The sequence below is a fragment of the Myotis lucifugus genome, unplaced genomic scaffold (assembly GCF_000147115.1).
Source record: "Myotis lucifugus unplaced genomic scaffold, Myoluc2.0 scaffold_311, whole genome shotgun sequence".
In the NCBI taxonomy this organism is placed as follows: domain Eukaryota; kingdom Metazoa; phylum Chordata; class Mammalia; order Chiroptera; family Vespertilionidae; genus Myotis; species Myotis lucifugus.
The window spans coordinates 363,021-382,699 of NW_005871359.1; the positions used below are offsets into that span (position 1 = coordinate 363,021).

The 19,679-nt window shown below is 50.5% G+C and overlaps 3 protein-coding genes and 1 pseudogene across 10 annotated transcripts in view; 3 read left to right on the forward strand and 1 right to left on the reverse strand.

Annotated features, from left to right (window-relative positions):
- Positions 1-5,665: 5,665 nt before the first annotated feature.
- KXD1 (KxDL motif containing 1) lies at positions 5,666-13,013 on the forward strand. 7 transcript variants are annotated; one of them, XM_006100374.3, is made up of 5 exons: positions 5,666-5,780; positions 8,696-8,858; positions 10,524-10,676; positions 11,309-11,355; positions 12,080-13,013. In XM_006100374.3, exons 2-5 carry the CDS (start codon positions 8,758-8,760, stop codon positions 12,307-12,309), a joined length of 531 nt encoding a protein of 176 aa, XP_006100436.2. In that variant the 5' UTR covers positions 5,666-5,780; positions 8,696-8,757; the 3' UTR covers positions 12,310-13,013. The 7 variants fall into 7 exon arrangements, with proteins under 7 accessions (XP_006100436.2, XP_006100437.1, XP_014321298.1 ...); XM_006100375.3 differs by having other exon boundaries at positions 8,737-8,858; XM_014465812.2 differs by lacking the exon at positions 5,666-5,780 and adding an exon at positions 5,835-5,856 and having other exon boundaries at positions 8,737-8,858.
- Positions 13,014-14,251: 1,238 nt separating this feature from the next.
- UBA52 (ubiquitin A-52 residue ribosomal protein fusion product 1) lies at positions 14,252-17,530 on the forward strand. Its single transcript, XM_014465813.2, is given in 6 exon segments — positions 14,252-14,317; positions 15,261-15,371; positions 15,573-15,659; positions 17,156-17,205; positions 17,208-17,260; positions 17,335-17,530. Coding segments are annotated over 5 exon segments (387 nt in total). The 5' UTR covers positions 14,252-14,317; positions 15,261-15,268; the 3' UTR covers positions 17,429-17,530.
- On the reverse strand, positions 16,840-17,021 carry LOC111828255 (annotated as a pseudogene).
- Positions 17,531-17,797: 267 nt separating the features above from the next.
- Positions 17,798-19,679, forward strand: part of REX1BD (required for excision 1-B domain containing) — a 3,468-nt gene continuing 1,586 nt past the window's right edge. The window contains exons 1-3 of one of the 2 annotated variants that reach the window (XM_006100376.3): positions 17,798-18,867; positions 18,962-19,044; positions 19,384-19,588. In XM_006100376.3, coding sequence (XP_006100438.1) covers positions 18,766-18,867; positions 18,962-19,044; positions 19,384-19,588 — 390 coding nt within the window. In that variant the 5' untranslated portion in view covers positions 17,798-18,765. The remainder of the gene's footprint in view (positions 18,868-18,961; positions 19,045-19,383; positions 19,589-19,679) is intronic. The other variant, XM_014465814.1, reaches the window with a different exon arrangement.

Sequence of the window (19,679 nt, forward strand, 5' to 3'; positions counted from 1 at the left end):
CCCCCAGCCGCGGCCGCCGCGCCTCGGGAACTAGGCTCAGACGCCCGGCCCCGCCCACACCGTGCCCATTGGCCACCACCGCCGCCACTACAGCATCCATTGGCCCAAGCGCACGTCCATCTGGGACGCAGGCACCGCCCCCCTTCCTGCTTGTTTCCGCGAGACGTTCTTAAAGGGGCCGAGGCCGCCGTGCGACCGGAGGGGGCGGGGCGGAGGCACTTGGCTCTGAACCAGTTCATTTGCGATTCTGCGCTTTGAACCTGCGCGATTCACCGCTCCGGTGTAAGCTTCGTACTGTCCATCTGCGAGATGGGGTTAAATACCACAATCTATGCACTCTCACCTTGGGGGCTGTTAGGAGGAAAATAATATTTCTTTAAAGAGTTCTGCAAAAACACACCCTTAAGTCCTAGTTATGGATGTAGACCCGAGGCCCTGACAGGAAAAGACGTGCTTAAGGGTACACATAACTCACACACACATACACACACACACACACACACACACACACAGACACACACACACACACACACACACACCCCGCTACGCTGCGTGGTCTGTTTAATCCCCAAAAGGTTGCCTGGTGCATACCGGAGTTATGTCTAGGTGAGCGACTGAGTGAGCACGGCCGCTGGGGGTAGTTCCTCCTCCCTGCACCCTCTGGCATTTGGTGATAAAGGTGTCCACTTCCCAGGGCGAAGGTGGCTGCCTCGATTAGATGGGTTTTTATGGATCTTGTTTTGAAAGGGGGGGGCACTTACTCCTCCTCGCTCTATTTTCTTTCCTTCCCAGCTTGTTCTTTTGCTTCTGACCCCCTCACCCATATCTGCTCCTTCCTAGGAGGAATTTTGCTTCTTTTGTCCCATCTCCTTTAATGATGCCTAGCACCGTTAACAAATCATTAAATAAATGAGTGAGACACTGGCTTTGGAAGTAGGTGACACTGGAGAAGGAAACTGGCTTTGGGTGGTAACTAACTTGTTAGATCAGAGCTTGGAAGTCACCTCATACAGGAAACCCGACCAGATTTCCCCAAAGCAAGGCCAGGTGCTGGGATTGGCTGTTCTAGCATGCTGAACCTCCACTTCATAACTGATTTCTTTCTGTGCCATCACTTGGCCTTACTTCTGCTTCACCCACTAGACTGGAAGACCCCCAAAGTCTGGAAAGGGCCTGTAGTTTCTCATTATCTTAGCCCTGAGGCCTATACTGCACATGACACAAAAGGTGGGGAAAATAATTGTGGAAGGAAGGAAGCAGGCTGGCCAGCCAGAAGAGGTGGGCGGGTAGGAGGGATATGTGAGAAACTGTATGGAAAGAATATCAAATAAACACTGAGCCAGTCCCAGCCCTGTCCATTTCTGTACCTCAGTGTTTTTATCTGTAAAGCAGAATCATCCACCCAGCCCCAACTCTGTCACAGGGACTGGTGGAAATGTAGTAAATAATACTAATACATGAACAACTAAAATAAACAAATATAACCTAATAACACCAACAATTATAACAGTAATAATGGCTGACACTCAGGTATCACAGGTATAGGCAAACATTCTATATTCTACATGTATTTAATCCTCATATTAGCCTTATGAGACAAATACTAGTACTCTTGATATTTGGAATCCATGTCATTGGCTGCAGAGTTGAAATCTTCATATCTTCCTGGTGAAAGGAACTTGTGATTGTTGTGATGTGCCCTTGTTGACTCCATGCTTCTTGCCTTAAGAGTGGATTTTTTCTGATATTAATATTGCACACCTGTTCCTTCTTGGTTCATGTTTTTTTTAAATATATATATTTTTTTATTGATTTTTTACAGAGAGGAAGGGAGAGGGATAGAGAGTTAGAAACATCGATGAGAGAGAAACATCGATCAGCCGCCTCCTGCACGCCTCCCACTGGGGATGTGCCAGCAACCAAGATACATGCCCTTGACCAGAATCGAACCCGGGACCCCTTAGTCCGCAGGCCGATGCTCTAGCCACTGAGCCAAACCGTTTAGGGCCTTGGTTCATGTTTGAAAGGCTCCATCCTTTTCTACCCCTTATCTTCCATCTTTCTGTATCCTTATGTTGTGCATGTCTCTCTTGAAAGTAGTATAGAACCAGTTTTTGTTTTTTGATCCATTCTGCCCATCTTTGTCTTTTTTTAAAAATATATTTTATTGATTTTTTACAGAGAGGAAGGGAGAGGGATAGAGAGTCAGAAACATCGATGAGAGAGAAACATCGATCAGCTGCCTCCTGCACACTCCCCACTGGGGATGTGCCCACAACCAAGGCACATGCCCTTGACCAGAATCGAACCCGGGACCTTTCAGTCCGCAGCCAACGCTCTATCCACTGAGCCAAACCAGTCAGGGCATCTTTGTTCTTTTTACTTGGGGCATCAGATCTCTTTAACTTTAATACAGACATGTTTGGACCTAAATCTGCCTTCTCAAGGGGTTTCTGCTCCGTGAATACCGTTCTTTATGGCCCGTTTTCTCTCCAATGGCCTTCTTAAGGATTGGATGCTTGTAGTTTGGAAAGATTCTTACTATCCTCATTCGACAAATGGGCAAACCAAGGCACAGAGAAGTTTAATTATCTTATTCAAGGGTTACTTACGAAGGGCACAATGGGCCAGGTCTCTTCCTCCACTGACCTTCTATTCCAGCCAGGGAGCTAGATACTGCACAAGCAATAATGTAAATAAGTATCTAATTTCAGCTGTGATGAGTGCTATGTAGAAAATAAAACTGAAAAATGTGGCAGAGAGAGGCTTCTAGTCCCCAGACTTAGACCTTCCCATCACCAATGTCCCCATCACTGGGCTGGCTGAGTGTTTCATTCACTTCCCATCCTCTCCCTCAAACAGACAAAGGAGAAAAATATTTTTCTTGTCTCCACTCCACTGACACAAAACATTTGGGACTGGCCAAGTCCCTTTTGGTGTCAATATACAGCCCCACTCCCTTCCAGGACCCTCATAAATGTTTCCTGGCCTTTAACTGAGCCCAAGAGACCCATTGAAAAGCTTGATTTATCCAGCCTGGGTCTCTTCTGCTGCAGCCTGCACACAGAGCCATGGTTTCACTTTTCCCGGCAGCCCCCAACCTGGACTCCTCCCAGCACTGGCTGCTGTCTGCATCACTGAGCTCCACAATTCTTACAAAGAGCAAGTCCTATGTGCTTTCCCACTATGCTACCTTTGCTCCTGTGATTCCCTCAGCCCTGAATGAATGTCAGCAACTAGAATACTCCTAATCCTACCTCAAAATCCCATCCAGATATACTTGCTTCCTTGTACCCAAAAATGTACCCCACTCTTCAGGTTCCTCTAGCTTTGAGTCTCTCCTCCTTCTAGCCCAGGACTGTGGCATTTGGGGCTGGGAATGTTTGTGTCAGACTCTGTCTCTCTTTGCCCTCCAGGGCTAGGCAGGGACTGGATGAAGTACTCTCTGGATCCCCAGAATATGGGCCACATCGAGAGGGGGTGTTTAGAGGGTTTAAAACTGTTTGTTAAACTGAATATATAAGAATCTTGGGCCAAAAACCGGTTTGGCTCAGTGGATAGAGCGTCGGCCTGCGGACTAAAGGGTCCCGGGTTCGATTCCGGTCAAGGGCATGTACCTGGGTTGCGGGCACATCCCCAGTAGGAGATGTGCAGGAGGCAGCTGATCGATGTTTCTCTCTCATCGATGTTTCTAACTCTCTATCTCTCTCCCTTCCTCTCTGTAAAAAATCAATAAAATATATTTAAAAAAAATCTTCATCCTCGTTAACTTTTCAGTGAATGAAGGCAGCAGTGTGTGTGTGTGTGTGGGGGGGGGGTAATAATACAGTTTACCAAGGGCTTACAGTGGGCCAAGCCTGTTGTAAGGAACTTACATGCATGATTTTATAAAGTTAAGCCACTTGCACAAGGCCATCAACTAGGATGTGACAGAATTGAAAATTAGAACTCAGATGTGTCCAATTTCAGGGCTCTTCAAGAGTCTTCTATGTGCCCACAGGCATGTGTGTATCTCCCAAGCTTTCAACAACCTTAAGGAGCAGATGCTGCGATCATCCAGGCTCACAGTTAACAAACTGAGAACCAGGAACATTATAATGTAGCATACACATACTGTAAGGCCTCAACTAATGATAATGAATTGTTAGCATTTATTGAGCAATTACTATTTGCCCCATTTTGCTCATGATTTTCAGTACAAATATAGTAGTAAATAGAGATGTGTGTATGCATGGGTTAATAGACATACAAATCTAATTCTGACAGCTGAGAGAGTCTCTAAGCAGTGAGCACACCCAGCACTCAGAGCCTGGTTTTTAAATACCAGTCTATAAAAAAAGGAACCAGGCTTCTTGGAGAAATGGCTGATTCCAACAATATTCCAAAACAAGCAAGGAAAAAGTAAGGAAATGCTCAGAGAAAGATGGAGATATATTAAAAGAAATAGGAGCTAACTTAAAGGAGCAGCAAAATAAATAATATAGAAATTAATTATAACACACAGAATAAAAGGTATTCACTAGTTCATAGTGATATAAATATGTGACTAAATACATAATTGGAGAATGGACAGCTCTTGTTTAAATAGAATTACAATTAAAAACATATACACACAATCACTATTATACAAACATCATAGTAATAATTGTTGCCGGAAAGAGCCATGGATAGATGCTAAAACTAGTGGATGAAAAAAATTTTTAATGTTAAAAAAACACACACACACACACACACACAAAGAAAACCTAGGGTCACCCTAGCTGGTTTGGCTCAGTGGATAGGGCGTCAGCCTAGGGACTGAAGAGTCCCCTGTTGATTTCGGTCAAGGGCACATGCCCGGGTTGCGGGCTAGATCCCCAGCAGGGGGCGTGCAGGAGGCAGCTGATCAATGATTCTCTCTCATTATTGATGTTTTCTATCTTTCTCTTTCCCTTCCACTCTGAAGTCAATACAAAATATATTTAAAACAAAACACTATGGTCTTTGCATGGTCTACGGTATCTCCCCATAAGATACTTATTAATTGCAAAGGCTAAAATAATAACTTGATTGAGAAACTGGCAAGACACTGCCAAAAGCAAGTCATCCATCAGTCAACATAGCGTGCCTTCTAATATGATGCATTGAGGACACAACATCGCTTCTATGATTCCTGCCTAAACTCCTTAATTTCAGTCTAATCCTGAGGAAACATTGGCTAAGCCTATATTGATAAGTATTCTACAAAAGCAGTAGTCTTCAAAAGTATCAAGGTCATAAAAGATTAAGAAAGACTGAGGAACTGTCACAGAGTGGAGGAGTCTAAAAAGATGTAACTAAATGGGATCCTGCACTAGAAAAAAAAAAAAGGCAGCAAAAAGCAGAGTAGGGATTTTTGAACCCAGATGAGTCTGATTCCAAGCCTGGAATGCAAGACACTTGAGTCTGGGTCAATCACAGGCCACTGGAGCATTGGGGAACTGCCTGCCGCTCTCAGACCTGTCTTACCATCTATAAAATCGGATGTCTTTCTGCCTCGTCCACCCACTTCCGCTTTGCCTAGTAGCTCGGGCTTTGGAAACTACGCAGGCGCGATAGGGACGGCTCGACTGGCTGTGCATTGTGACGCACACGCGAACGGGAGCTGCGTATGAGCCCCACCCCTTCCTGCCGCGCCTCCACGTACCCAAGTTGGTTCCGGGATTCTAGCCTCCTCGCTAGCTCGTACGCAAGGTGCGTGGTGACGTCACGGCGACGCGGGCGCCATCCCGGAAGCGCAAGCAAGGCCGCCAGATGTGCAGGTGCCGCTGCCACCGACGCCGGGGCCGAGTTTGGGGTGGGGCCGGGGCCGCCGGGACCGCTGGGGAGCCAGGCCAGGTCGGGCGCGGCCCCCGGGCTGTCGCGGGGTGGGGAGTGCCACTGGACACTTCTGGGCACCTCTCCTGTACACAGGCCTCAGTTTCCCTGTATGTTCAGTGGATCCGGGTCCGGGGTGCAAGAGCTGGGGCCGCCTGTGTTCAGACTGGGCAGTGTCACCCAGAATCGGGCATTGCTCTGCTTGGGCCTGTTTCCCGCTTTGCAGGGGTGGGGCGTGAGGGTATATGCGGGTCCCGCCCCCACTTCGGGGTTTTGCTGAGCTTGGGTGGCCAAATTATTTTGTTAAATGACCTGGGTGGAATCATGGCGCCTCGACTCCTCGCCATTTGACCTTGGGCGACGGAGCCCACCAATGTGAGCTTTAGTTGCCCTCGGAGAGGAATGATAGTGTCTGTCTTGTAGGGGTAATTGGGGATTAAATTTACTCATATTCTTGGAAGCACCGGGGAGGCCCTCCTCAAAACCCTAATTCCCACGTCCGTCCTAGGACTTCTTTACACTTCCCTTGGAGAAACGGCCTACTCTATAGTTCAACTTTTTATCACTGTTGGGACCGTCACAGAGTGGAGTCTAAAAAGATGTAACTAAAAGGGATCAGCACTTTGAGATTCTGATTTTTTTACCATTTTCTGGATGAAAATGATTGAGGTGAGGTGACTGTCGCGAGGTCACACAACTTCCCTCTCTGCGTGTTTCCCTCAAATATATTTGGAGCAGGGCCCAGATACCTTTTTGGGTCATTTCCACCCTTTTTCGATCCAGACTGTTAGTCAAGGAAGCCTTCCTGAGAGAGGCAGCTGGGAGTGGAGGGATGTGCCTTGAATCCCTCACATCTGGAAGCCAGATACAGGAAAGAGCCCTACTTTGAAGCAGAACCATTTCCTGCAGGTCCAAATCCTGCCTGCCAGACTTTAGCTATGGGTCCCCCCCGACACACACACACATGGCTCTGACCTTTTAGCCTAAGTATCCTGTTTATACATGAACATGCTTTTCTTGAAATGTAGAGACTGGATGCCTGTACCTGGCACATGGTGGGAGCTCAGTAAACAGTGATACTGGCAGAGGGGTAGGGTTTCACCAGGTGTGGCAGCTTATTTCCAGAGGCAGGTGGGAGCTGCAACCTGCTAGCCAGATTCAGGGCACAAATCCTCTTGGCCTCCATGATGTTTATTTGCTAACATTTGTAAGTTAGACGATTTCAGGGCACAAATACTCTTGGCCTCCATGATGTTTATTTGCTAACATTTGTAAGTTAGACGATTTCAGGGCACAAATACTCTTGGCCTCCATGATGTTTATTTGCTAACATTTGTAAGTTAGACAATTTCAGGGCACAAATACTCTTGGCCTCCATGATGTTTATTTGCTAACATTTGTAAGTTAGACAATTTCAGGGCACAAATACTCTTGGCCTCCATGATGTTTATTTGCTAACATTTGTAAGTTAGACGATTTCAGGGCACAAATACTCTTGGCCTCCATGATGTTTATTTGCTAACATTTGTAAGTTAGACAATTTCAGGGCACAAATACTCTTGACCTCCATGATGTTTATTTGCTCACATTTGTCAGTTAGACGATTTCACAGAAGAAAAAAAACTTCCATTTTTTTCCTGGAAAAAATCAGAAGTCCGTTAAGGAAGCAACTGCTTTAAGGAGCTGCTGTGCTGTCATGGGTAGATACTGAACACCTCTGCAGATTCATGCCTTTGTAAATCCTGTGTACTATGGGCATTTGAGTTGTGACTCAGGTTTACTGTCTGTGATAATGGCCCAGTGGCTTAGTCTCTGAGCTTCAGTTTTCTCGCATATTAATATGTTAACAGTTCCCATGTATAAAGTTGTACCTTGTTTAGCTTAAAGTTGGTGCTCAGTAGAGGGTGGAGTAAGTGGAATCTGAAAGCCCTTTCTGTTCCGTGTGTAAATCTTTGCCAATGGCAAGTGGGCCTTTCTATTAGCCATTAAATGTGTGGGCCCAGAACCAAGCTATGTCGCAATTCTGGGATTTTCCTGAAGCCCCCCACCAGGAGGGTCAGTGCTAAAGCTGTGGCTTTCCTGCCCTGGCCTGATCCAGAAAGCCCCCACCCACTGGAATGGTTGTGTGTACCAGGGAAGGTGAGAACCACAGAGCCATCTGGGTTGCTGGGGCCCACAGCCTGGCTGCAAGGGCCTAAAATTCTTGGCTTTAATTTGGTGTTAAAAGTCTAGCGTCAGAGCAGAGTTTGGAAGGTCTTGTTTGCCTCTGCCAAATGAAGTTCTGGTGATCCCTTGATGTGAGCCAGGTTCTGGGCTGGGCTCTGAAGACAGCAAACAAGCAAGAGACACAGGCCTTGACTCTCTTGGAGCTGATATTGCTGTGGGATGACAGGCAAACAGGTCAACTAAGATAATTTCAGACAGAAATGAGCCAGTGAAACAAAACAAGGTGCAGTGATGAGAGTGACCAGAGTAGGGGTAGTCATCAAGACTTCCGGGAGAGAAGACCCTGGAGGTGGTGGTAATCTGAGGGGGCAGCCAAGCATGTTCTAGCTGTGGGGACAGCAGGTGCAAAGGCCCTGAAGTGGGACTGGGCAAAGGCGGGGGAGGGGGTTGGTGGGAGGAGGCAGGCAGATCAGTGCAGGTGGAAGGTGCCGGTGGCCTTGGGCACATTGAGAGTGGGTGTGGAGGAGAGATGGGATTCTGATGTATTTAGGTGCAAGTTACAAATATAACCTCCTGGAGTTCTCAAAAACCCTGCATTCCCAAGATGTCAACACTGAGGCTCAGGTGGCACGACTGACTCACTTTAGCAGCCTGTGGGGTTCCCAGCCCCTTCTCTTTGTCCCATCTTCCCCAGTGCCTGATGCAGACCGAAGCCTTTCTTCCTGCCTGTTTCAGGCAGTGGAGGAGGAGGAAGAGATGGATCCCCCGGCCTCGGCCTCGAGGGTCTTCTGCAGCCGCATCCTGAGCATGGTGAATGTGGATGATGTCAACGCCATCATCCTGGCCCAGAAGAACATGTGAGTGGTGGCCAAGGGCCCTGGGCCCAGGTGTGGGAAGGAATCCATTTTGCTGGCCAGCATTCTTGCCCTGCCCACCCCTACCCAGGCCCCACACTGGTGGTAAAATGAAGGAAATGAGCAAAGCTGCTGGCTGACTCCAAAGTAAATTTTTTCATGGCCTGAGGTGAGGCCGTGGCACAGGAAACAGGGCTTTAGGATGGTTTTGCAGCTGTGGATGGCTTGGCAAAGACTGCAGCAGCTCCTGTCCCACGGCTAGGGTAGAAAGTTGGGAGGATAGGCTGGGGGATATAAGGTAGCTGGTGGGCTGACTTCCTGTTGGGAGCCTGGTGTCTCAGAGCCCAGACTGTCTGCAGAGCACCTGGGTCTCTTGGAGGGACCATAAATGCCCTTTTGCTCTCCCTGGGCTTGGCACTATGGCTACTGCAGCCCCATTCTGATTTGGCCTGATCTTTGGGGAGGAAGGGCTAACGCAATCTTGGGGCTTCATTTTTGTATCTTTTTTTTTTTTAATCCTCACCCGAGAATATTTTTTCCATTGATTTTTAGAGAGAGTGAAAGGGAAGGAGGAGGGGGGAGAGAGAGAGACATATCCATTAGTTGCCTCCCACATGGGCCCCAACTGGGGATGGGGCTCGAACCTGCAATCTAGGAACAAGCTCTTGACTGGGAATTGAACCTGAGACCCTTCACTCCATGGGCCGACACTCTAATCGCTGAGCAAAACTGGCCAGAGCATTTTTGTGCCTTTAGGCTGAAGGTTTTCCCCTCCATTTGACACAGCATGAACCTGATACTCTTCTCGCTCTGTGACAAGGTTGCTGGGTATCAGCAATACTCCTCTTTCTCCTAGTTCTTTTCTTAAAAATATATTTTTATTGATTTCAGACAGGAAGGGAGAGGGAGAGAGATAGAAACATCAATGATCTGCCCTGGCCAGTTTGGTTCAGTGGATAGAGTGTCGACCTGCGGACTGAAGGGTCCCAGGTTCGATTCCGGTCAAGGGCATGTACCTTGGTTGCGGGCACATCCCCAGTGGGGGGTGTGCAGGAGGCAGCTGATTGATGTTTCTCTCTCATCGATGTTTCTGACTCTCTATCCCTCTCCCTTCCTCTCTGTAAAAAATCAATAAAATATATTTTTTTTAAAAAAAGAAACATCAATGATGAGAGAGAATCATTGATCAGATGCCTTCTGCATATCCCCCAGTGGGGATCGAGCCCCCGGCATGTGCCCCAACTGGGAATCGAACCGTGACCTCCTAGTCCATAGGTCAATGCTCAACCACTGAGCCATGCTGGCCGGGCTCTCCTAGTTCTTTATGTCAGATTCAGACCTGGCCCTGGAGAATTACTATCGTGAGGGGAGACAAAACCAGACACAAACCTTCCTGGCACCATGGTATCAGGGTTAGGCCAGAGAAACTATCTGAGGTTAAGGGAGTCAGAGGAGTCTGAGAGGGGCAGTGAAAGCTACATGAGAAAAGCACACGTGAGTAGGGTTTTGAAGTTTGAATAGTAGTTTGCCATGTGGCTCAATCAAGTAGAGCTTTGTAGGACAAGGGAATGGCACATGCAGAGGTCATGGAACAGGAAAAGGGCTTAGCATACTCAGTTGGCAGAGCCCTGGAGACTGACCAGAAGCATTGGTGGCCTCTGCTACCAGGCTGGACCGTTTTGAGAAAACCAACGAGATGCTGGTGAACTTCAACAACCTGTCAAACGCCCGCCTGCAGCAGATGAGCGAGCGCTTCCTGCACCACACGAGGACCCTGACGGAGATGAAGCGGGACCTGGACAGCATCTTCCGCAGGATCAGGTACGTACGTGGCCCCACTGGCCTCTGCCTCCCCCCGCCGAGGCCCGGTCCTCCCCTCCTCAACAGGGCCCTCCACCTAACAGAGTAACACATCAAGGGCAGATCCAACTCGCTTGTTTTTCAAGGCTTCATCTTGCACTTAGCATCCAAGATTTGAACTCCAGACATAAAAATCACAAAGTTTCTGAATTTGAATTTTATTTATCTTTTGAAAAAATGCAACATAGCACCAGACACATGATGCAAAAAAGGCAGGCAAAGAGCAAACAGTGAAAAGCCGGCCTCCTGCCCCCCTATCCCTCTACCCAGATTTTCTCTCAAGAAACATATCAGATTGCTGGGTTTTAGGGTATAGGAAGCCAGCATTTCTCACCTCCACCGACCTGCTCATTGGGCCTCAGCCTGGCCCTAACACAGACACCCTCACCGAGGGTGCCCACTCCGAGGGTGGGAGTTTTGCAGGGCTGAGTGCCTGGGCCTCTCTCCAGTCCAGGAGCACAGTGTGACAAGCAATGAGGGGGAAGTTCCCACCACCCACTCACCCAGAGCTGACAGCAAGGGTTGCTAGCCTGCATGTGGCCCAGCCTATCTGCTCAAGGGGTTCAGCCTATGTGCCTTCTCTTACCCTGCAGGACGCTGAAAGGGAAGCTGGCCAGGCAGTACCCAGAGGCCTTCAGCCGTAAGTGTCACCCAGGGCTCCTGTGCCCATGTCTGGTCTCTGCAACCCTTGGATGCCACCTTCTTGAGCCCAGGGCTGGCTTTTGGAAGGTCACTTCAGGGGCTGGTGGGTAATGGGTCCAAAGAGTCCTGGGACAGGGTCCCCTCTCTGGGGGGAGGTGGCAGGGACAAGAACAATAGCAATCCTTGCCCCAGTGAGTGCTACATACCCTTACAAATAGGCTGTTACCCATAACCAGCTGTGAGGTGGGGGCCGTATCCCCATTTCACATGGCAAAACTGAGGCCCAGAGGGGCACCTGCTTGTCAGAGGAAACACAGTGTTCCCTTACACTGAGCCTCAGTTTAACCCAGGTGCTGAATGGGCCAACAGCTCCCACCCCACAGACAACCAGAGGTATAGGCAGTGCCATTGCCATCAGCCCCAATTTGTCCAGGAGGGAGCTAAGGCAAGGGCAGGTGAGGGGCCCGACTCAGGTGACACAGTTGAGGGCAGAGCCAGGCTCAGGCTTGACCCCAGGACCCATATCAGCCTGATCCAGAGAACCTGAGTCCTTACCCCACTTTGGAGGCCTCCCACCTGCCTGGGCCTCAGTTCCCTCTTTTGTAAAATGGATGAAGTCATGCCCCATGGCAGGGTGGGTGGGGGTTGCTGTCAGGGGGTCACAGGTCCAGTTAATCCCTCATCATGGTGACTAAGCCAACTCCTGGGCCACCTTCCCCCAGACGTCCCAGAGGCATCCCTCCTGGAGGACGACGATGAAGACCCCATCCCGCCCAGCACCACGACCACCATTGCCACCTCGGAACAGAGCACAGGTTCCTGTGACACGAGCCCAGATACCATCTCACCTTCCCTCAGCCCTGGATTCGAGGACCTGTCCCAAATCCAGCCCAACTCCCCTGCCATCAGTGACCACAGCCAGATGGATGATAAGCAGATGCCGGGCCAGTAGCTCTGTTCCCAGGCACTCCAAGGGGTCCCAGGTCTCTCCAGGTGTCTGAGGTGGCAGCAGATAACCCTGCCTGGAAATGGTCAGCTTTGCCACCCTATTCTGTCACCCAGGGCACCCTGGGGGATAAGGCTCCCTCCCAGGATGGGGGAATCTGTCATTCTCACTCCTTCACTGAGGCTATTTTTCTCCTGCAGACCCTCTGCCAGGCCAGGGGTTGAGCAGCCAGCTGGAGTAGTTGGGCTGGGCACAAGGAATCTTTTCCAGAGCCAGGCCTGAGGTCTGCTCTGAACAACACTTAAAGGTTCCCAAAGACAAAAGCCAGATGTCCCCCATCTCAGCACCCCAGTCAGGACCTCCTTGAGGTGGACAAACACTATCATGTCTCAGTTCACGCCCACACCTACTAATTCTGGTCTCCCTGTCCCTTCCTCCAAGGAAAGTATTAAATACTTTCTCCAATCAGTATCTCAAGGAGGTTTCTGAAACAGGTGTAGAAAGCTCAAGACCATCCACTCAGCCCCAAGTGTGATAAAAGCCCACATTTGTCTGACCAAAGGTGTGAGCCCTGAGGGCCCTGCAGATCTCTCTCCCAGGGCCTCCGTGAAGCCAAGCCACCTTGGAAAACAGAATTTAACAGAATATTTTTGTATCCGATGTTTACAGATGCTGTTGGGAAGTTATCAATAAAAAGACTAAAAAGAGAAGGGTGTACCCAGCAGTGGCTTTCTTCCATCCTTGTGTCCATCAGCTCAGAAGGGGGACAAGTGCTGGAAGTGGGACAGGATGGGGTGCAGACATAATAACCCAGGTTCCTATAGCCATTGCTCCAACACTGTTCTTTACCTCCGCGATTTTCAGCCTTTTTCATCTCATGGAACACACAAACTAATACTAAAATTCTGTGGCACAACATAAAGTATATTTTTGCCGATATGAGAAAAAATGTTTTAAAAATTCTTGTGGCACACGGGTTGAAAATCACTACCTTACCTCCTTGAATAACTCCTCCAGATTTTAGTTGCTGGGTAGGCTCCTTGGGGAACTGAGATGGTCCCCTTCCCCATTAGAAACTCAGTCCTTGAATCTTTGAAGCACTTGCTTTAGCCTGATCCATAACGGCGCTGGGAAGAGTTCAAAGAAATGAAGAGGTACTCTGCCAAACCCACGAGTAACTTCTAGGACCCTAGAATCTTCTAGGTCCTCACCTCTTTCATACGCCCGCCACTTTTTAGCCATCCAGGAGTCTGCGAGGTCTCACCCCATATTCTTTTTAAATATAATGTTTTTAAATTGAGTTTGGAGAGACAGGGAGAGAAACAACCATGTGAGAGAGAAACGTTGATTTGTTGTTTCTTATATACGGGATGGAACCCACAACCTGGGCATTGCCCTGACCAGAAATCCAACCAGCGCACAGCAAGTCACTCAACCAACTGAGCCACACCGGCCAGGACCCCACCCCATTTTCTTGAGCCGATGCAGCAATCCTACCTGTTCTCCCTGCTCCCCAGGCGCGCCGCCCTCAAATCCATCAGCGCACAGCCGCCAGAAAGTTTTAGAATAACTAACTGGCTCCGGGTGTTAGGTACCTACGTGGCTCCCAAGGGTCCCAGGCCTCCTCCTACCTTTCCTGCTACACCCCCGCTTCCTATACCCGCAGACCCTCTGCTTAATGCCTGGATTTAGCACAAAAGTCTACCCCACCCAATAAGTACTCGAGTTCCCGCAACGTCGGGTCTTCAGCCGACCCTGAAACAGCGGGTAGAAACACCTGGTAGTGTGGCCGACTTCCCAGGTGACCCGGGGCGGAAGTGCACACCCGGAAGCAGGTGAGCGACACTCCCGGCTTCGTTCTCCAGCGCACAACTCGGCGGCGGGGCGGGGCAGGACGCGCGGCGCGAATTGTGACGCACGCGTGCAGCGTACTCAGTGCGCAGGCGCTCTCGGCGGCGATTCGACGGTTTCCGGTTCCGCCGTCCTCTTTCTCGTCAACGAGGCGGCGGAGCAGGTTGGTGGTAGTGTCCGTGCGGGTTCGCGTCGGATCGGGGTCGAGCGGGAGGTACGGGGCCGAGGCAGCGGAGGGGGCGGCCCGAATCCGTTCGTGCGGGCCAGGCTCCGCGGGTCGGCTAAGTAGCGCGTATTGGGCCGGTGTTTTGGGCCCCAGGAGGCGAACCGGCCTTTGGGAGAATGGCTTGCCCGCGCCGCCGGCTTAAGCTATCTGACGGGGCCTCGGGGCTGGGAGGGGTGGGGGGTGTGTGTTGGTCTTGTGCAGATCCAAATTAGTGGGTGGGATTTTAAGCATGTAACTTTTTCTTTGTGCTTTAAAAGTATTAAAACCTTCATCCCCACCCCCTAAGTAGGGTCTCCACCTATCTCCTTTTCTACATTTGTAAAGAAGAAGCCGGTAGTGTCTAGTGTCTATCTTGTAGGTGTGTGTGTGTGTTTTTTTAATGAAAACAAATGCCTGTGTAAACAAGTATGTGGCACGTGGTTGGCAGGTGGGTTGGAGCAAAGGCAAGAGGTGTGGTCTAAGAAGTTTGGGGGTAACTGAGAAGGAAGCCAAAGTGAGTACGATCTGTAGTTGGAGAGGAGAGGACCTGGAGGGGAATGACTATTAAGATGGGGTTCCCATCCAAACTGCAGGAAGGGTACTTTGTAGAGATGTGGTTAGGGGTTGATGAAAGGGAGGGAGGGAGGGAGGGAGGATGGGTTGATGGAACCCCCAGATCACACTTGGGGGAAATGTGTAAGGCAAAATGGTGCCTGGGCCAGGTACTTTTCATTGCATCTGCAGACTTGGAGGGCTGGAAGGCTACAGGCACTGGGGTAGGCCTATAGGTGGGCTCCATGCAGGGACAGCACTGGCAGTCAGGGCTTGGGCAGGCCAGCCCCCCAGCTCAAGATGCTCGGGCCTGACAGTACTCCCTACTTTGTCCCTGCCTCCCCAGCAGACGCAGAGATGCAGATCTTTGTGAAGACCCTGACTGGCAAGACCATCACCCTTGAGGTTGAGCCCAGTGACACCATTGAGAATGTCAAAGCTAAGATCCAAGACAAGGAGGGTAAGTTTGGGTAGCTATGGGTGCTGAGGCCTTGCCAGTGCTTTTTCTGCATAATTTCAAGAAGGCATTTTATTTCTATCTGGGTTTTCCTTCTGACAGATTGGAGTTAATGGTGGGGGGCAGGGGGCGAGGGCGAGGGGGCGCGGAGCTGCCAGTAATGCTTGCCAGAGCCTCAGTAACTGAGTTTCTCTCAATCCCCAGGCATCCCACCTGACCAGCAGCGTCTGATTTTTGCGGGCAAACAGCTAGAGGATGGTCGCACTCTCTCAGACTACAATATTCAGAAAGGTATTGTGTGTGTGTTGGCTGAACAGGGCCCCATAAAACCTGGGGCCCAGGTGGGACATTGATGTCAGTGGTGTTTTTCTTGTCTTTTTGTTTATTCTCACGGAGGATAGTTTTCCCATTGGTTTTTAGGGAGGGGGGGGGAGAAAGAAACATTGATTGGTTGCACACACCCCAAATTGTGCAGGGAAGGAACTGGAAAACCAGATATGTGCACCAAGTATGTGCCCTAGACTGGGAATAGAACACAAGACCCTCCAGTCCGTGGCTGGTGCTCTCACCATTGAGCACACTGGCTGGGGCTGTTTTGTCTTTTTAAGCTTCATCTGAAGACATGCTTGTTTGGTTTGTTTGTTTGTTAATCCTCACTCTGGGATATTTTTCCCATTGACTTTTCGAGTGGAAGAAGGGAGGGGGTGTCAATCCATTGCCTTCCCATACGCACCCAAAACTTAATTATGTGCCCTGACCAGGAATCAAACCTGCAGCCTTTTGGTGTAGGGGATGAAGCTCCAACCAACTGAGCCATAGTGGCCAGGGCAGAGGCGGGTGGTCCTTAAGGTGAGGATCAGAGGAGGTGGGGGAGACTTGCTTTTACAAGGTACTGTTTTCATCCCTGGAAAACAGTACCTGTGTTTCCAAATGGCAGTAGTTTCCCATGTTCTCGTTCACCTTATCTTTCTCTCTCTTGTTGTTAATCATCACCCGAGGATATAGTTCCCAATGATTTTTAGAGAGTGGAAAGGAGGGGTAGAGATAGACATAGACATAGACGTGAGACACATTGATGTGGTTGCCTCCCGCACTTTACCCCGACCAGGGCCGGTGATCAAGCTTGCAGTCCAAGGGCTGATGCTCTATCTATTGAGCAACCAGCTAGGGCCACCTTTTCTTTTTTAAAACGTGTTTTTTTTATTTAAAAAAAAAATGTAACTACTATACGCCCTAACCGGTTTGGCTCAGTGGATAGAGCGTCGGCCTGCGGACTGAAGGGTCCCAGGTTCGATTCCAGTCAAGGGCATGTACCTTGGTTGCAGGCACATCCCCAGTAGGGAGTGTGCAGGAGGCAGCTGATCAATGTTTCTAACTCTCTATCCTCCTCCCTTCCTCTCTGTAAAAAATCAATAAAATACATTTTTTTTAAAAAATGTAACTACTATAAAGGAAATCAGTGCCACTCTTTGCAGCAACAAGCTTTAACTGTTCTGCCTAGCAAAAATAAAAGGTCAGCCTCACACCACTTAGAAATGACCGTACCTGTTGGGAATCCAGCTGGACAGCATTGTTGGCATTTTTTTTTATTATTAGCAATAATTGTGCCTTGGATAAACCTCATTGGCTACAATACTGCCACTGCGCAAACCTATGTTGGCATTTATTAGCCTCAGACTCTCCAAGGGCTGGTGTGGCCATCACACAAAGGCTCTGCCCTGCATCTGTGGGCCAGTTGTTGGGCCCAGGATGAGTCACTGCTTCTCCCCAATCTTCATTTACTATAGAGTCCACCCTGCACTGGGTGCTGCGTCTCAGGGGTGGCATCATCGAACCTCTCCTCTCCGCCAGCTCGCGCAAAAGTACAACTGCGACAAGATGATCTGCCGCAAGTAAGCATGCTTGGGGGTGGGGCCTGGTGGAGAGCGGTCAGGTGCCCTGACCAATCCTTCCTTTCTCTGCTCAGGTGTTACGCCCGCCTGCACCCCCGTGCTGTCAACTGCCGCAAGAAGAAGTGTGGCCACACCAACAACCTGCGCCCCAAGAAGAAGGTTAAATAAGGCCCCTCCACCAACTCCTTGGGTCCACAGGGCAGCCTTCTACCTGAACCCTGTGACGCTGGGGCCTCAATAAAGTTTCTGTTTTGTTGACTGGAGCAGTAACTGGTGTCCATGTGGCTGGTCTGTCTAGTGGGGAAGGTGGCCAGGGGTGGGTATCTCCCTTGGGGACTCCCTGTTTTGTGAGTCCTTGGGTGTTCAGGTGTGGGTGGGTTCCAGAAAGTTAGGAACACCCCACCGAGTGGAAAACACCTGTTCTCAGTTTAGAATCTTTTTTTTTTTTTTTTTTAAATACACCTGAACCCTGTGACGCTGGGGCAGGGAGAGAGATAGAAAGTTAACTGGAGCAGTAACTGGTGTCCATGTGGCTGGTCTGTTTAGTGGGGAAGGTGGCCAGGGGTGGGTATCTCCCTTGGGGACTCCCTGTTTTGTGAGTCCTTGGGTGTTCAGGTGTGGGTGGGTTCCAGAAAGAGGAACACCCCACCGAGTGGAAAACACCTGTTCTCAGTTCAGAATCTTAAAAGCACACACAGGCCCCACCTGATGATTTTGGAGGGGTAAACCTTTGTGGTTTTTCATGACTTTGTATGATGCTTCTGCGAATCAGGCGAGGGCTGGATGCCCTGAGGCCATGCTTTCTTGGGACAATTGGGGCTTGGTGTATGTGACAACTTGGGCCTGGAAAATGTCTAAGAATAGCTGAGACCTGCAGTGCCAGCTAATGCTGAAATCTCAGTCACTCCTTATCTCAGTTCAGTTTCATCGGTCAAACCACACACCCCCTCCCCCCTTCTCTGCGCCAGGTCACCACCATCTTAATGATCTTCCCATTTCCACCCCTGGAGAAGGAAGCGTCTCAGGTCAAACTGGTGAATCCAGCAGAAAGTTTGGAGGCCACTTTAGTTGGCCTCACCCCTGCCCCAAGACTCCTCCCTTCAGGTTATTTATGAGGTCTTTTCAGTCTACTAAAGCTGCCTGGACCTACTTGACCTCTAATGTCAAGCTGTGTTGAAACCCCACTCTTGTCACAGTCTTGTGAGACTCTGATAGGATACCAATTTTGTGTGAGGTCGGTATGTGTTGACCTAGCATAATAAAACGCCTACAAACCAAGAGATGGCCTTGCTATGCTATACATTCAAGGACAAATGAAAGAAGGCAAAACAAGGTTGGGATGGGGGTAAGGTGTCTGGCCTGAGAAGTCCACAGTCTTCCAGTCTCCCTGCTCCGGGGGTTTCCCATGTGGCCGGCCACTGGCTGAGATCCAGAGGCCTCCGGGCCTCCAGGGGGCGCTTATCGCAACAGAGCAGCCACCCGGGCGTGGCCAGGGCTGAGCAATCATGATCACCGCCGAGGCCGAGGCTGAGTCAGCGGTCCCTACGGTGCCCGAAGCTGGGACAGTCAGAGGAGACCCAGAGCTCAAGGAACCAACATGGCCTTGGGTGAGCCCGGGGCCCGAGCAGGAACGGGAGCGGGGTGGGTGGTACAGGTTCGGGAGCGCCGGCTTCATGCCCAGCCATGCCCCCTGCTCCGTAGAAAGATGCCCCGATCCGGGCGCTGGTGCAGCGCATCCACCAGTTGCAGGCTGAGCGTGCGCAGGCCTTCCACCGCCTGGAGGAGTAAGTGGCAGCGCCGGGGTCGCAGGGTTCAGTGCCCTACCTGCTCCGGAGGGAGGCAGGCCGGGGCCAGAGCTGGATCCCTGTGCAGCTGCTGGGGCCCAAGCGGGGTGGGGTTTGCGAGATGACTCAGGGTGTATCTCCACTTCCCCAGGTCCCACCCAGCGGGGTGACTCTCCCTTCCCCAAGCTCAGCGGAGTGTCTTGGGTTCCTCTGCAGGAGTCATTGTCCTCCACACACGGGTCCAGGGACACTTGATAGGGGGTAGGGCTTTCAGGTGGCCGATGGGGGTGCAGGGCCTGTGAGCCTTGGGGCGTAGCCTCAGTACCCACCCTGCCGCAGAGGCCACCACCAGTACCTGCGCAGCGGCCCGCCATACGACTTCCCGAGCTACCGGAGCACAGTGCACGAGGTGACCCAGGCCTTCGCCGCTGCCTCCAGGGAGGTGCTGGCGGTGGAGGCCGAGCTGGCCGGCCCTAGAGCGCAGCCGCTGCTCGCGGGCCACGTGCGAAGCCTACAGCAGCTGGAGCAGACACGCCTGGCCACGGTGAGGCCCTGCCCCCTACTCCAAACGTAATCTCTCCCTCGGTGGCCTGCTGGGTCCACTCTGGGCCACATAGTCGAAAGGCCAGAAGATC

Bases quoted from the DNA above. Each gene is read 5' to 3' on its own strand.
- KXD1 (XM_023763989.1), top strand. From the start codon at position 8,542: ATGTATTTAGGTGCAAGTTACAAATATAACCTCCTGGAGTTCTCAAAA. The intron at 8,859-10,523 runs GTGAGTGGTGGC...CTCTGCTACCAG, and splicing joins ATCCTGGCCCAGAAGAACAT to GCTGGACCGTTTTGAGAAAA. The intron at 11,356-12,079 runs GTAAGTGTCACC...ACCTTCCCCCAG, and splicing joins GTACCCAGAGGCCTTCAGCC to ACGTCCCAGAGGCATCCCTC.